Below are 16,906 nucleotides of genomic sequence, written 5' to 3'. Positions count from 1 at the left end.
CAAATTCTTCTGTTGAGTTCATCGAAAAATTTTCAGAAATATTTGCAAAATACATTAGACTTTGCGTCAGACATGCAAGAGTCTTGGGTTAGAATCCAGGATGAGCACGTGGTTTTTTTTTTCTTATAATTTCACCCAGAGTTTATCCATCTTTACCACGCGTAATGAGTTAATTAATTTACTAACCATTCAGATTGGACAACTGAACAGCTCAATATAAGCGTCAATTTATTACCAAAAAAGTGTGAAGAAAAAATTGGTTTCTAAATCAATCTGAACGCCATAGTATCATAAAACTTCGGAGCTCATGCAAAAATTTTCTAGGATGTTAGATACAAATACCGTCGGTAAAAATTTAATCTGATTTCACGCCAAACATGGTCTATTATAAATGACGTTTTTTTTTAATTTTTTCAAAAAGTTTCAGGAATTTAGTATTTCTTTTTGAGTTCAATTAAAGCTGAAATTATCTAACAAATGTCTTTAGAAGTTCTTCTAAAATCATTACCTTCAGTAAACATTCAATCCGTTTTAACGCCAATCATGGTCTATTATAAAACACGAAACAAAAGAACAAGAATTTTTGTAGTAAACCCTACAAAAACAACTTAAAATTATTTGTGAGATATATCGTCAGAAATTTCTTTAAAAAGTTTGAGGAATTTAGTATTTTTTCCGAATTTAATTGATGCTGTAATTATCCAACAAATTTCTTAAGAAGTTCTTCAAAATTCATTTTTGTATGTGTTACTCTAGAAATCTGATATAAATTGGATATGGAGTGATTCGTAGAGTAACTTGAAAAAAAAAAATTTCTTTAAAATTAAACTGCGATACACGTTTTTGTCTCAAGCTCCATAAAACTGCTATTCACTTAATCAAGGGTTGGTGAATCCATTGCCGTTTTTTAAATTGTTATAGCACGTCTAGTTTTTCAGATATTGGGCGGTATGAATTAAAAGCGTTGAACTTTACTACATGTAGCATCTATTCAAAAACAAAATCCACAAAGTTTTCTACACTTTTGATATGAATAAAAAAACAACTTGTGGTACCTATTACTTTCGAACATGAGCAGTGACTGATGATGCACGTTAAGAAAATTCTATTCAGAGTGCAGAGTGATGATGCACGTTAAGAAAATTCCATTCAGAGTGCCACTTAAAATCAATAAAATCATGCTTATTCACACGACAAATCATGTGAAAATATGAATATTACGACATTCCCGCAATGCATCGCGTAATCGATCATAAACACAAATTCATCTAGGTTATGTAACTCAACACGATTTGAAGTGAAAATTTGCGATAACCATTCCCTTTTTGTGCATGTAAATTTTAAAATGATTTGACATTAAGGATTTTTCTGATAATTTTGGAATTTTAGCTAGAAATCTGTATCCTATGAAGGAATCTTAAGATAACAGAAATTGTAGAATTTTAAAGTTCCTAACATTTTGAAGATTCCAGTACTGAGAATTTGATGAAATAGCGGTATAATAAAAAAAAACAGCATGTTGGACTCCGATTATGGAGATGGAATTCTTAGTACTTCTGTGGTATTCTCGTTATTTTGGTAGGTTTCCTGGTAGTATCCCTGGAATTCTTAGAAATAAAAACAAATTCACAACAGTGGTTGAATTAAGAATTTTTTTTACATTTTTACATTCAGACATTCATAGGTTTATACTATAATTGAAGATTTCCTCTTAAATCCCAACGAAACTGAAAATCAAAGAGATCTAAAGTTTACAATAATTCCAAAGATTCGGACCAGAGTTTGCCGGAATCTCACTGAAATCTCAGAGATTCTTACAGAAATGCCGTCTTGAAGATACCCGAATAATTTCAAAAGATTAATAGCCAGATCAAATCCCAGAATTGTTCTAACAAATCTAGAATGCCTGTCGGAAACCCAGAAATCTAAGAATCTGAGATGTCAGTCAGTCAGTCATTCTTACATAAAATTAAGAATTACTTTATAATTAGCTGAAATCCATCCGGCATCCAAGAATTCCTAAGAAACAACATAATTATCGTAATGTCAGTTTGAACATAATTATCGTAATGAGTATCTTCGTACCTGCCACACAATATTCACATGTAAAATGGTCAATTGACATTGAAAGCTCTCAGCCAAAAACTGTGTATGTACTCATAAGAACACTAAGCTGAGAATTAGGCTCTGTCTCCGTTGGGACATAACGCCAGAAAGAATACCAGATCTCTCAAATAAATTCAAAATTCCATACCGGAATCTCAATTTTTTTTCGAAATATCAAAATCTCTACGGAAATCTCGAAATACCTTTCGAAATATCAAAGCTGACATCGAATATTTCTAGAGTAGTTTTCAAATATTTCTAGAGTAGTTTTCAATCCAAAAATGGACAATTAATAACTATCAAAATGTCATTTTTGGAAGAATCCTACGATCAACATTCTGTAATTTCAAGAACCTGAAAAAAATGGCATTTCTGGACATTTGTTCTGAGAAGTTCAAGAATGAATTGCAAAACCACCAACCGCCAGAAGAATCGCTAGTGCTGTTGAAAAAATCTTGGATGAATCTCTGGTGAATCTTTTGGACGAATTCTAGGACAGGAATCCCAGATAAAACAATAATATATTCTATGAAGAAATTCCTCGAGAAATGTTCGAGTATTTTCGTGGAAGGGTCTTTGAAAGACCAGTTAAATGTTTTCCGCCAAGAAACTAGACAGGAATGTCCGAATTCTTAAAACAAATCAAGAGGGCATTTTTTAAGAAATTTTGATGTGTTGCTTTCGAGAGCATTTTGAAAGAATTCGGAGAGCATCATTGAATTGAGATCCAAAGTAAAAGTTAAAGAAACAAAAATGCAAATAGATCTGTGGAGAACTTTTTCTAGAAACTAAATCTTGTTAAATTGCTTGGAAAAATCTTGTAGAATATTTTGAGAGTAAAACCTTAATCAATGTTTTTTGTTCTGCAGGAAGTCCTGTTTAATTTTTACTGAGATGAGCAACTCTTGAAGAATTTTCGAGAGATTATCTTGAAGATTTGTTGAAGGAATCTGAAGTAAAACTGAAGGAAGAACCTCAAAGGCACAGTTGTAAAAAAAACTGTTGGTGAACTCTCTGAAGATTTTCGGAAAGAATCCTTGCTTGTTATCTTCAAGAAATTTTGGTGAGACTCCTAAAATTTCTTGTACCACTTCTTGGAGAATCTTAAATAAATCTATAAAATTCTAAATCAATTTGAAATGAACATCTGGATGATGAATTACATCTCATAATTGGAGTTTATTTGTATTTGAGGACCTTCATGGAGAAATGTTTGAAGGAATTTCTAAAGCCTTCTCTGGCGGAAGAGATTTTTGTATGCAATATTTAAATTGAGTGTCAAGAAATTATCTGGTGAGATCAGCTATCCTAAAGAAACTTTAGGAAAAATCTATTGAATAATAACTATCAATATTGGGAACAACTTGGGAGTCCCAGAAGGAACTCAGTGAAAACTGGCGAAGGAGTTCTTGGGAAAAGTACAAAAAAAAATCATGAAAAAATCTCGGGGGAATTCTTAGAGCAAACTCTTAAAAGCACTTGGTTAAATACATGAAAAGTTCGTGGAAGAATCACAAGGGATATTCCTCTTGTGTTCTTTGAAAGATTTCTTTAAGAATGTTTTTAATGGATTTGAAACAGAATGAATAATCTAAGTAGATGAAAAAAACGAATTTAGTACTATACCATTCAGTTTGTATCTTTTAAAAGATACGCTTATTTCGGACTCAACTGTAAGGCCATCTTCGGTTTCGTGTACTAGAGTCGAGTCTAGTACACGACACTAAAGACGGCCTTACAGTTGAGGTCGAAATACGCGTATCTGTTAAAAGATACAAACTATAGTGGAATTAAATGGTATAGTACTAAATTCGTTTTTTTCATCTTCTCATAGGTATTCCACTAAACAGGTCGAAGATTTATTATCAAACATTACTGTTGTGAAGCGATGTGAAACAAAATCACAAACAAATAAAATTAATACAAATCCATGCTAAAATCCTGATAATTCTGACAGACAGCTCTGAAAAGCAAGAATTCGCAAGGCTATTTTTGAGGTAAGCATGGTAACAAAGATATGGGAGATTAGATTTCCAGGCTTCTTTTAAATTTTGAACCGCCCTAATTATGGCCGCTCTAAGACGATCTTCTAGTTAGTTTTTTATTGCGTTAACGGAACACGGCCAATCATGAAGTAGCAATCATAGATATATGTAATCGACATGATTTATAGAAATGTTTTATTGATGTCTTGAACGTTTTACTACATCACCTACAAAGTCTAGTATTCGATAACCTACCTAAGCTCATTCTCTAGATTCTAATTATTTGTTTAACAGTGTGGTAATCCAATTTTTTTCTAATTGAAAGGTTTAAAAATTCACTGAGTTTTGATAATATTGATCCCGAACTGTTCAGCTGATATAATTTCACCAGAATCCACAAAACTAGCTAAGTGCATATCAAGTCAGGCAGACACTGTCCTAGACTGGAATTCATAATATATCTAAGAAGCTTTCAAATGATACAAGTCATAACTAAAAAGAACAATCATACAATTTATCATCGACCGAATCCACAGAATTCGTCAAATAACTCTAAAGCAGTTCCACACATCTCTCCGAATCAAAACTCACCACCCAAAGGAGGAAGCCAACGTTGGCCACCCCTTTGAGGACCTCTCAATCTAACCTCGTAAATTTCCCTCTCTTTCAATCTAGCTTCTCACTAGCCCAGCCCCCAAGACGGTACCCATGCTCACGAAAATGCATCGGAAAATCTGGACCAAATTCAAACCTGGGTAGCAGAAGCCTTTACAGTTCAAAACTAAAAAACTGACCAAAACTCAATCGCAAAATCCAAGTGTATCTGTGTGTGTATGTGTGTGCTCGCGAGTTGAATTCCACTAAAAACAATTTTTAACCATCGGTCCGGAGACTCAAGAAAAAAACAGCAACAAACCGCGCAGTATTCGTTTGAGTGAGCGAGCGGAAGAAAGTAGACGACGACGAGAGAGCCAGACGCCGAAATCGAAAGTGAAATTTTCGGTGATGTCTGTTGACCAGCTCGACAGCTAGCCCGCCGCACGCTTCATCCCTCCTCAGCAGCGCAGTCAGACAATCATTCCAGCACCACCAGCTAATTGTGTTCCACCAGAAAGAAGCTTCCGATCGAAACCGGAGGTCTTTCACCGTCTCACAGCGTTATCACACGTGTTATCAACGACACTGTTTCGTCCGACGCTCTGTTATCCAATCCTTGTTGAACAGAAAAACGCGCGTGTGGATTTTGACGCGTGTCCGAGAGATTCAGGAAGAGAAGTATGAGCTAAACGAATCGGTTTCAAAGCAGATCATACGCCGGATTCATAGCTAGATGTTTTGATACATGGTCCAGCTTACGCAATCCTTACCCCCACGAAATACCAAGCTCCAATCGAAAAGTTTCTGTTGACTGGACAGAGTTCGAAAGTGGCGCAGCATAGACGACGACGACTTCGCAGCAGCCTCCGAAACCTCCGAAAAAGCTTTCATTTGAGCTAATGAAACTTAAGCCGGACTACGCTCGCGTGAACTAGCGGTAGCGTACTTGTGCGTGTTTGTGTGAGTTTGTGCACGCGCGGTACCCCCGAAAAAAAAAATCCGCGTGAAAGTTTGTAGTTTTTACGAGGGGCCCCAAAGTCGGACGTCCGCGCCTCCGTGTGTGTTTGTCTGTCTGTTTTTACATAATCAAAATAAGTTTTATTAGTCATGTTTATTCATAAAAACAAACCGAGAGGAAGGAGGAAAATCTAAAATTCGGAGATCGGAGAAACCGGAAAGCGGCAGACGAATGTTGGTCCCCCAAAGTGCTTAAGCAGCAATACGCCTTCGTGTACTTAAAACCTTCACCGCACATTAAAAACCATTTAACTCTGTGATAATTAAATTGGGTGGAGTGGAGAGTTTTTAGAGGGAAAACGTCCAATTAATTCGGTACAATTCATAGTTCGAGAGTGACGTAACTCCGGCTGGATTCCGTTGGTGAAGGATGAATTGGAAAGTGATATCCTCAATCAAAACGTAGTGAAGAAGAATCGAATCAGAAGATCATGCTGCCTATGCTCAAGTGTAACAAGTGCTCTATACTGTGATTCCAATCTACGAGAAAATTCGGTTTCAGTGCCTAAGAGTGTTAGAGAAAGAAAGAAAATCAAAACCAAAAGTTACCACAGTAGCGATTTTCCAGAGGAAGTCGCTCAGTTTTGCCAGTTGTTGACAAGTTTGAGAAGTAGTTGAAGAAACACACACCAACAGTAATCATGTTTACGCCGCGGATGTTTGAGATGTGGACTAATGTCACCTCGAAGCTGGAGGCACACATTCCCATGCAGACCAACGTGCAGCAGACGACGGTGCAGAACTCGTCCAGTGGATCGATAAAAGGTAATTTTGTGGACGGATCTTGATGGGAGGTATGGGATGTAGGGTTACTAGACAGCTTCACAAAAATTAAAATTTCTTGGATTCAACCAGTCACCCCCAAGTCCTAGTTGCAATACTAAAACAAACTACCAGACAAATTTTCATCCAATTTGGAGAAGATTAGGAGGTGCCTCAAGTCGAATTTGTGTTTTTTGGCTATTTTTTGCATTCAAAAAATTCTAACAAGAATATGGGAAAATGAAAATCAGAACGAATACCACTAGTTGAACGTATAATTAGTACTTTGCAACTTTTGAGAACACTGTATGCCGAATAGAGATGGTTTTAACCTCATAAAATTGATTTCTGTTCATTAAAGTACCTGTAAAACATACATTTCTCTACAGTTTTTGTTCTACGAGATTCTTAACCTCATGCCTAATCATAAAAGTTCAATCGTAGTATCATTCCTTTGTCATTTCTGAACATTATTATAGTACATCATTTTTGTCTCCGAAAATACAGATAAATTGTAATAAATCGTCGGAAATACGACATTCCTCATTCCCCTGCACTTAGAGCTGCTGCCAAATGGCGCAATTGCTGACATTTTACAAAATTGAACATAGTAGCTTTGCTTTTTCAATGATGGATGATGATTGAAGAAAACATCTAGCAAATGTCATCAACGCAGTCGTGGTTCAAACAACATTCTCATTTGATGCCAAGCAATTACATATGTGATATAGCCCTGAAGTCAAGCTTCTCGACTACCGATCTTGAGAATCGAAGTTCAATTCTCGCGTAACATTACTAAAAGACCTATCTAACATTGAGAGGCTCTCTTTGTTTACTTTCTCTTTCATTAATAACTGAGTCACATTAATCTCTTCTGTTGCGTTTTTTGTATGAAACGCTAGTCAAGGAAATTGGCTTTCGATCTATAGTGAAAAACTTCCCAAAATCTTTAGTGTTCCACTGTTATAATCGAAAGAGAACGAGAGAGGAGAGAATCTCTCATTTGTACATAGGTCCTTTAGTAATATTACGCGAGAATTATGATTCTTTTTTTTTTTGAGTGAAACTAATGTTTATTATATGCAGCATAGAAAAAGGACTAAAGGCGCAAATCACTACTTGAGCATTTCTCTTCATTCACTTAGGAGTGGGAGATTTTTGTGAGTTCTATTGATTAAGACTCAGCCACAAGATGCACTTTTGAACAATGAATCGTGATGAAATTCGTTGGCCTCAAGTCATTTGGTCCATTGGAAAAAAAGAACACTCTAAATGAACTCCCGTAATCAAACTCTGATCCTCAAGATCAGTAGTCGAGAAGCTTGACCTCGGGACTATATCACATATGTAATTGCTTGGCATCAAATGCGAATGTTGTTTGAAACACGACTGCGTTAATGACAATTGCTAGATGTTTTCTTCAATCATCATCCATCATTGAAAGAGCAAAGCTACTATGTTCAATTTTGTAACATGTCAGCAATTGCGCCATTTGGCAGCAGCTCTAAATGCAGAGGAATGAGAAATTTCGTATTTCCGACGAATTTTTACAATTTATCTGTAATTCGGAGACAAAAATGATGTACTATACTAATGTTCAGAAATGACAAAGGAATGATACTACGGTTGAACTTTTATGATTAGGCATGAGGTTAAGAATCTTGTAGAACAAAAACTGTAGAGAAATGTATGTTTTACAGGTACTTCAATGAACAGAAATCAATTTTATGAGGTCAAAACCATCTCTATTCGGCATACAGTGTTCTCAGAAGTTGTAAAGTACTAATAATAGGTTCAACTAGTGATATTCATTCTGATTTTCATTTTTCCAAATTCTTGTTAGAATTTTTTGAATGCAAAAAATTGCCAAAAAACACAAATTCGACTTGAGGCACCTCCTAATCTTCTCCAAATTGGATGAAAATTTGTCTGGTAGTTTGTTTTAGTATTGCAACTAGGACTTAGGGGTGACTGGTTGAATCCAAGAAATTTTGATTTTTGTGAAACTGTCTAAGGGTTACAGAATGTCAATCTTAAGATACAGAAGCTATAGAACAAATTCTGTTAGTTTTGAACATCTAGATATCTGGTGCTAATCAATACATTTGCTTCAACATTTACTGGAAGCTTAGGAGGCTGTTCACAATCTACGTTTACCAATTAATAAGCTCTCAGATTCCCTCTTACTTTCTGTAGGATTTTGTTCGTTTAAAATTTCGAAAATTTGTTTGCGCAGAAACATTTTACTACTAGAATGTGCACTCACATCCTTTTCACCAACCACATCACCTTATCCAATTTTGAGAACATTTTTAAGTTAATACACATAATACATATATGTAATACAGCTTTGCGAGCTATTGATATCACCAGACATTGCAGAATTCGCTTTCAATTGATTCCAAAACATGATCAAAGCAAGCGAAGAGAACGTATCGGAATGGGGCTCTGCACTGTTTTGATTTTGTATTGGATTTTGACGTTTACTGGCCTTGTTGTTTACAAATTTCATGGAGGAGTAAAAGAGATAGCATGGTTTTTGCGTAGAGCCCTATTGGTCCATGTAACTGATTGCTACCTAATAGGTAGTACCTATGCCTTATTATTCTATTTGAAATAAGTGTTTTCAATGGTTATACCTAAAAAAGGACGTAACTCCATATTTCGTCAATTTTCTCATTAAAAAAATTCCACCAAGTGGTTACAAATAACATAACAAACCATCTTTTAACCAAATTTTGATGGTATATTTCTTCTGATAATGAAGGCGAATAAAAATCCGTTTGAATATCTCAGATTTCCTCTGATTCAGTAGACTTATACAATCAAAAGGGCGTAACTTCGAAACGCGTCCTACATTTTTTTTTTAAATTTTGCCCAGACATGCAGCTTACCTATAGAAAACGACTGGTGAGCACAGATTTGATGGAGATTTTTTTTCTGGTAATAACGGTCAGGGGAGCACCGTGATACCAGTAGCGAGGTAGAGCCACAAAGAGAGAGAGAGAGAGAGAGAGAGAGAGAGAGAGAGAGAGAGAGAGAGAGAGAGAGAGAGAGAGAGAGAGAGAGAGAGAGAGAGAGAGAGAGAGAGAGAGAGAGAGAGAGAGAGAGAGAGAGAGAGAGAGAGAGAGAGAGAGAGAGAGAGAGAGAGAGAGAGAGAGAGAGAGAGCGATCATAAAACCTCGAACATATGAGCAACTATTTCCCCAAGGTTAAGGAGCTTATTCAGATAGGTTTTATCATGCACTGTAATCCCCTCGATATAATCAAAGCTGTAGTAGTAGACGATGATAAAGCTCTCATGGTGTGTTGCGGATCATGATTGTTACAGATAGCGATAAGTGAGAGATACTCTCAATTTTCTCAGAATTCAACCCCATTTCACTTGAACAACAGAACTTTTAAGTCGTAACAACTTCAATAAACCTTCGATAAAGCCATTTAGTCATATCAGGTGTCCATTCCACAAGAAGTGTGTAAAACTGTTGCTTTATACCTTTTTTTCAATCACACCCAACGTTATTAGTTAGCAGTAAATCCATCAATATGTCTACATTCTTCCTCAGACAGAAACGCACGCTATAGGCTCTAGAGATGGGCAAAAAAATCGAAGCTGTTCAAAAGATCTGGATCATTCAAAAGAACGAGTAAACCGTGGCTTTTTTTGGTGAGAGTCGGATAATTTGATCAGCACGCCTCGGGCAGAATGTGAGCCGGAAAAAACGAACCGATTCGATTCAAATATTCTATTCTCCTTCATTCGTTAATTGGCTTTATTATAACGTTTGTCACGTGCTTTGCTCTGCACGCCAAGGCACACATGCAAACACATTTTGCTGCAGCCCCACACTCTCAGCATTCACAGTCAAACAACTAATTTGCCCCGCTCACTTGCGTACATGTAGATAAAAGATAAAGAAAAGAGTACTCATTCGTGAGTTTATGGAGAGAAATGTTCAAAGGATGACAGAGCAAAAGATACGAAAGGTACAACGCATGTCGCGCAAGATAGAAAGTTCGAGTTTTAGGCTGCAAAAAGTGAAGAACATCCGAACGACAGACAGTTTGGTTCGATATTTCGCCGCTAGTTGGTGCTAGTCAGCATGTAAAAATAAGTGTTTTGTGCAAGTTCTATCTTCTGATCCACATGAGATAGAAAGTTCGAGTCTTCGGCAATGTTTGATTGCTACTTACATATCCATGTTACACTACCCACCATAAGTATGGAATCGCATCATCTAGTATTGCAACACCCCGCCCAGCTGAATATTGCAGCACCCGGAAAAAAATAGCATCACCTAAAAACTTTAATATTTATGATACAGTATCTCGGAATCCTTACTTCTTGCAAATATGCGTTCTTAAGCAAAGTTGCTCAGTGGCTTTATGGCATTCATCGGGTGACATTTTGAATGTGCAATTTTTCCGCTACGTGGCGCTAGCGTGCACGTAATTTGGTCATATTCTAGCAAGCTCTAGCTCATGATCCCGACCACCTAGAAAGTGCGTATATTCGACAAAGTTGTTCAGAAACCTGAAAGCAATTAGAGGCATCATTGTTTTATTAGCAATTTTGCCGATACGTGGCGCTAGTGTGCATATTATGTAGTCATATTTCATTAGACTCTATCTCATGATTCTGACCACCTAGAGAGTTCATGTCTTCAGCAAAGTTGTACTGAAGCTGGTAAGGCAGCGTCCATTCATTACGTAACGCTAAAATTGGAAATTTTAGGTGGTCAGGATCATGAGCTAGAGCCTACTGGAATATTGCGATGCACACTAGCGATATTTAATTTTCTAGTGATTTATGTCAGATTTACTTTATATCGAAGTTTCAGGTACGAATCATTTTATTTCTTAGACTTATTGGTCTGATTGATTACATATTCTAGGAATTCGGGACTGATCCACTTCATTTTCAAGTAATTATGAATCTGATTTACTTAATATTCAAGGGTTTCGAGTATGATTCAATTCTTTTTAAAGTGATTTAGGCCTGATTTGCTTCATATTTTTAGAATTCATGACAGATTTACTTAATTTTAATATGATTCAGGTAGGTACATAACTTTCAAGTAATTCAGTTAACAATTAACTAAAAGCATTTCTGTTCAAGTGACTCAGGTCTGATAGTTTCAATGTTCAAATGGTTCAGGATGTATTTCATTCATATTCGAGACTGATTCGCTTTATATTTATGTGTTTCAGGTTTGCCATACTTCATATTCAAGTAATTGTGGTCTGATTCTTTTCATTTTCAAGTAATACAGGTCTGCATTGCAGTATATTCAAGTGGTTCAGACAAGCATGGGAAACACTCACTAGATTGTTGCGTTCCACTCGCTCACTTCCACATGCAATCAAGAGCGAGGTTGCCATTTCTCCGACCAAGCTGAGTGCCCGACTACAAGCTTGTAACAAAAATATAATAAAATTTTATCAGAATATGATATGAACATCATATTATGATATAATTTTGTTAGGCTCCGTCATCCATAGAACATAATAAAACAGAAATATAACATAATGTGTTTTATTTTCCTCTAAGATATTTTTTGTTCATTTTTAACAACTTTATAACAAAATAAATAGATAGTTATTCATTTCAATAATATACAATATTATCGTATATCGATCAGTATTATAATTTTGATACTTTGTATCAAACATTATAACTTGGTTTGATATGTTTTTGATAGAATTAAAACACATTTTGTTATGTTTATGTTACTATTCATACACTTTTTGTTATAATTTTAGATATTTTAACAACATCCTGCATCAAGTTTGTAACAACCTGTGTTCGAAAAAAACTTATAACATAATAATATATGCAAATATAATTTTGTTATGTACCCTTAGTCGGGTGTCTCAATTTCCCATGCGCTTTCTACATCTTCGCCGAGCGACAAGTTAAGCAAAAACGGCAACAGAATGATTCATTACCCCCCCGTGTGCCGAAGGTATCCGATTGCAGTAGCGAATGATTGTTTACATTCTGATTCCACCCGAGTGGCATTTGTATTTGAGTGCTGATGAACGCTCACTGACTGGAAACACACCCGGCGAAATGATTCAGTGAACGCGTTCTTAAAACGTGTCTCCCAGTTAAGAGCGGATTGGTTCTCTCTCCGCTCTGGAGTCTCTTGATTTTCGGGTTATCTCTATCGTTTGCGATTCGTCGGGATTACGCTCACCCTAGTAGCGTTCAGCTGTCATTGAAACTTGTGATGGCAGCAGATACTTTGCTATTTTTCATCGGTAGGATTCGGGTGAGTGAATGAATTTTCCCATGCTTGGATTCAGGTCTTATTCACCTCGAACTCAAGTCATTCAGTTTCGTTCAATTGTCTTTTTTGTGATTAAATTGTAGTTCACTCCATGGCCTAGCACTATAGGACTGATTCTCTTCATTTTCAAGTCATCAATGTCTGATTCACTTTATATTAGTGATTCATGAACGATTCACTTCATTATCTAGTAATTCAGATGTGATTCATTTCATATTCGAGAAATTCGAAACTGATTCATTTCATTTTTTAGAAATTCAGATCTGTCTAATGTCATTTTTATGCCTGATTAACATCTTATATGGATTAGAAGTAACTATCGAGGAGTCTATCAACAAGACCAATCGAATGCAGCTTCTTTTTACTTACTCGAGAGGAGCTTTTGAACGATAGTTTTGAATATTTTTAAATACCACGTGTAAAAGGTGGGCCGGTCTCAGCCAGAATTACTCACTTAAAATCTTTAGAATACTATTGGAATCTTCTGCCTTCTTCTAGTTTGACGATTAAATATAATTTAAATGCCTTCTTCAAAATGTTCTATTTCTTCACAAGTCTGGATAAATTAAAGATTTGTCAGCTTACTGTTAGCATTATTACTTATTATATCTTATATATAAATAAAAATGGAATGGTGTTTGTTTGTCACGAAATAAGTTAAGAACGGAGTAAAGGATTTTGAAAGTTCTTGCGTAGTTATGTTCCTAAAGTGTTCCGACGTGTATGTGTATATTAAAAGCAAAGAATATTGAACGAGAAAGTCGAAAAAACGGGAGTGAAGGAAACTGTCATTTTGTACGGGATTTTTCATGGCGTTTTTCAACAACCTACCTGATGGCAAGTTATTCAATAAAATGCAAGAGTCTGGAACACAGCAGCGTCCATCAAGTAGTATTAGGAGTACTCTTGTATCATTCTAACATAAAGCAATTCATGTATAAATGTTTATCCTTTATTGTGAAACTTTGAAGGTCCCTTCGTTATGAAATAATCTTCGATTATCTTTCGATTTAATTTTTCAGATCTCTCTTTTAGTTGATTCCAAACATTTTCTGATACTTTTCTTCATTCCTTGAAACTATTGGTTTTGATGTTCCTATCAGAAGAATACTGATAAGTGATTTGCAATCACCTCTTCTTCTGTGATCATTATCCATTTCTAGTAGCATTTAATACAATTTATCAATCTTGACAATAATTGACAGAAAGTTTGGTTTTCGAAAATCTAGCCTTTTTTTAGGAATCGGATCCTATTTTATTTTGAATTTTTATTATATTTGTCTCTACAAATCTCTCAACTTCTCTGATTCATCTGGAGTCTTTCTCCACTCTTGAAAATTCATCATAGAGTAAATGTAGTTTCTACTGCGTGAACAATCAAGGCTATAAGGATTGACGTTCCATTTTACGATGTTGATAAAGGCACCAGCCACGTCATCCACTGATGATAGGAAAGATCGTGTTAGTTAGACAGCCGTTGATACTGAAAATCTTTGACAGAGATCGGTTTTGTTAGTGATGGATAGGTGATTACACCATCGGGAGCTCACTGCATCGATTTTCTCTGTCGTGAACAAATGTGATGAGATGTAATATGTAACAAAATTTTCTATGTCTTTGATATTTTAATGGAGGTACTGTGCGAGTACAGAAATCAGAACATGAAAATGCGTTAGATGACCAAGTATAAAGCACTTAGCAGCCTAAGTAATATAAGGACCTGCATATCAGTTTATTTAGCTGAAATATACTTAAGAGAGGTACCGTGCTGCATCGAATTGCCGGACGCTTCGAAATCTGGAAACTGGCCTTTTTCACGGTGTTGTTGGGCAAAATTCCAAATTATTTTTGTCAAGAATCCATAATCATAAAGTCTTCTACATTCGCCATGCATAAAAGTTGTCGAAAAAAGAATTTGTTGGTGATTTAAGACCGGTGTCCGGGATTCGAAGCATCCGGACTCTTCAAATCAATACGGTAGATTGCTCTCTTGTTCAACAAATATGTATGTTGGGAGTGATGTATCCTTGTTTTGGGACTTTGCAATCAAACTCTTGTTATCCTCATTTACAAAAAGGAATCTATGAGGAGGTATCGATCCTTCTACCTACTTATGCCGTTATTTTAGATCACGCATAATTTATTACAAAAACTCTCAATTAATTTTGAGCTGACCAGCAAAAAGGAAATTTCAAAGTAATTTTCGTACTAAGTAACGCTCCCTTACGGTGAGCAATTGCCCAATACATACCTTAATCAATCCCGGAAAGCACTAATGAACCACTCCATTAGCGAATCGTAATCGCATCCTCAAAATTTCCCAAAAAAAACTCCATCATTCTTTCGATTTCCTCAATTTCGCGGTTTCCTCTCAAACCGATATCAGCGAATGGTCAGGAAAGACCAAGCTGCGCGTAACAACAAGCAGCGCGCCAACCAGTGGATTGCATCCGCGAAAAAGGCACACACTCGGGAACTCCACCATTAATGGCGCGCAACGCAACGCAAAGTGTTCGGTAACGAATATACATCGGGCGCGCGGATCGGATGCTGCAACCGGACTCCCCCGATGACGTCTTCGGCCCGCGCGCCGAACGGAAACGCATTTTACCGCGAGATGCAATGCGATGCGATGCGAATGGCGATGACAAAACAACGGCGAGAACAAGCCGAAGAGCAACAACTCAACAACCCATCACGCAAAAATGCATCTTGGCACTCTCGGATCGGGCGCACACGTAGGCTTGCGTGTGTGGGAATAATGTAGGTCAGCTCTGTTCCGCGCCGCGTTCCTCCTATACATTTGCGAAGATATGGAAGAGGATGCTGGAGTGCAGATCGTGAATCTTCCGTTCTTCTTCAGCAGCAACGGGAATTTGTTGCAAACAGATGAGACGAGGCATGTGCTGGTGTTTGCTGCTGCACATAGAACAAAATTGAGGAAGTAAAATTGCAGCGCAATGTGCTCTTGCGGGGCTTGTTCATTTTAGAAAGAGTATGCCCGTATACAGTTATTATAACAGGTGATCCGAACCTCTCGTTGTCTCTCGTACCTGTTCTCGGTGCTGGGTCTTCGTGCAGTGGATGTAACTGGATATCTGATGTTCTTCCTTTGGCATGGTTGGTGGATATGTTTGACTGGAAATGGTATGGAAGCATCGCGCAGGAAAAAAACAGCGATGGACGGGATGCTCTATTCAATCTGACGTTAGTGGTGAGGTGTTAGGTGGCTTGAACAATGGGTTCAGTTGGTGGTTGGTAGCTTCGTCAGGTTCTTTGGGATAGACCTGTGAGCCGACTCCAATTCATTTAGCCACAAATTGACCCTTTTTGCATTTTGTATTTTGTGGGAAGCCGAGAATATTTCCAACTTAAAATGTTCTTCCCCGGTGGAATTCGAACATACAAGCCTCAGCTTGGTCATTTTGAATAGCTGCGCATTTACCGCTACCGCTATCTGAGCACCTACAGGTATTTTTACCGAAATTCATCAAAGGGTTACTTCAATAAATTGTTCATGCATTATTCCAATGGTTCCATCAAATTGCATCGATGACCCTTCCTGAAGTTTTTCCGAGGATTCCTCCTAGAATTCACAGCGATTCATTTGTGAAATAAATACACAAATTTCTCTATGAACACCTCCAGGGTTTCGTTTAAGAATTCCTTCAATGATTTCTTCAGGTATACTTTGAGATGAGTCTGTAAAATTCTGACGAAAACTTGTTCAGAAGTACCACTGTTTTTCCTCCAGTAGTAGGTACCTTTGAAACTAAAAACATCTAAAAATTTCTTTAAAAATTATTTCAAAGATTCCATTAGAAACTTTGATGAATTTCTTCGCAAGTTCTTCCGAAGCTCCCACAGTAACCCTTTCAGTAAAACCTCTGCGGGTTGATCAAGAATTTCTTCAGAAACATCTGTAGGAATTCTTCAAAAGTTTCCTTCGAAATTTCATTGAAAAATTAAACAAATATTTGTCCAAGCGTTTCTTCAGGAGTCAAACCAGGAATATTTCTTAGAAATCTTGGAGTGGAGAACACTCTCTTAAAAAAAAACTGCTTAAAGTTCAAAAACTCGCTAGCTGGTGGTGACCAACCGATTAGGTTTTCAGCTCAAACGGATGTTTACTTCTCCAGATCCGTA

The 16,906-nt window shown here is 36.8% G+C and overlaps 1 protein-coding gene across 4 annotated transcripts in view; it reads left to right on the top strand.

The window, feature by feature from the left end:
• The window catches only part of LOC5565997 (probable nuclear hormone receptor HR3), a 499,362-nt gene that overhangs the window by 189,895 nt on the left and 292,561 nt on the right, over positions 1-16,906 (top strand). For 2 of the 4 annotated variants that reach the window (XM_021846408.1, XM_021846409.1), the window contains exon 2: positions 4,767-6,470. The exons of the other annotated variants lie outside the window; for them this stretch is intronic. In XM_021846408.1, the coding sequence (XP_021702100.1) occupies positions 6,347-6,470 (124 nt within the window). In that variant the 5' untranslated portion in view covers positions 4,767-6,346. The remainder of the gene's footprint in view (positions 1-4,766; positions 6,471-16,906) is intronic. 4 annotated transcript variants of the gene reach the window in all.

The sequence above is a fragment of the Aedes aegypti genome, chromosome 2, assembly GCF_002204515.2.
Source record: "Aedes aegypti strain LVP_AGWG chromosome 2, AaegL5.0 Primary Assembly, whole genome shotgun sequence".
In the NCBI taxonomy this organism is placed as follows: Eukaryota; Metazoa; Arthropoda; class Insecta; order Diptera; family Culicidae; genus Aedes; species Aedes aegypti.
This window is presented reverse-complemented; position numbering and strand designations above follow the sequence as displayed.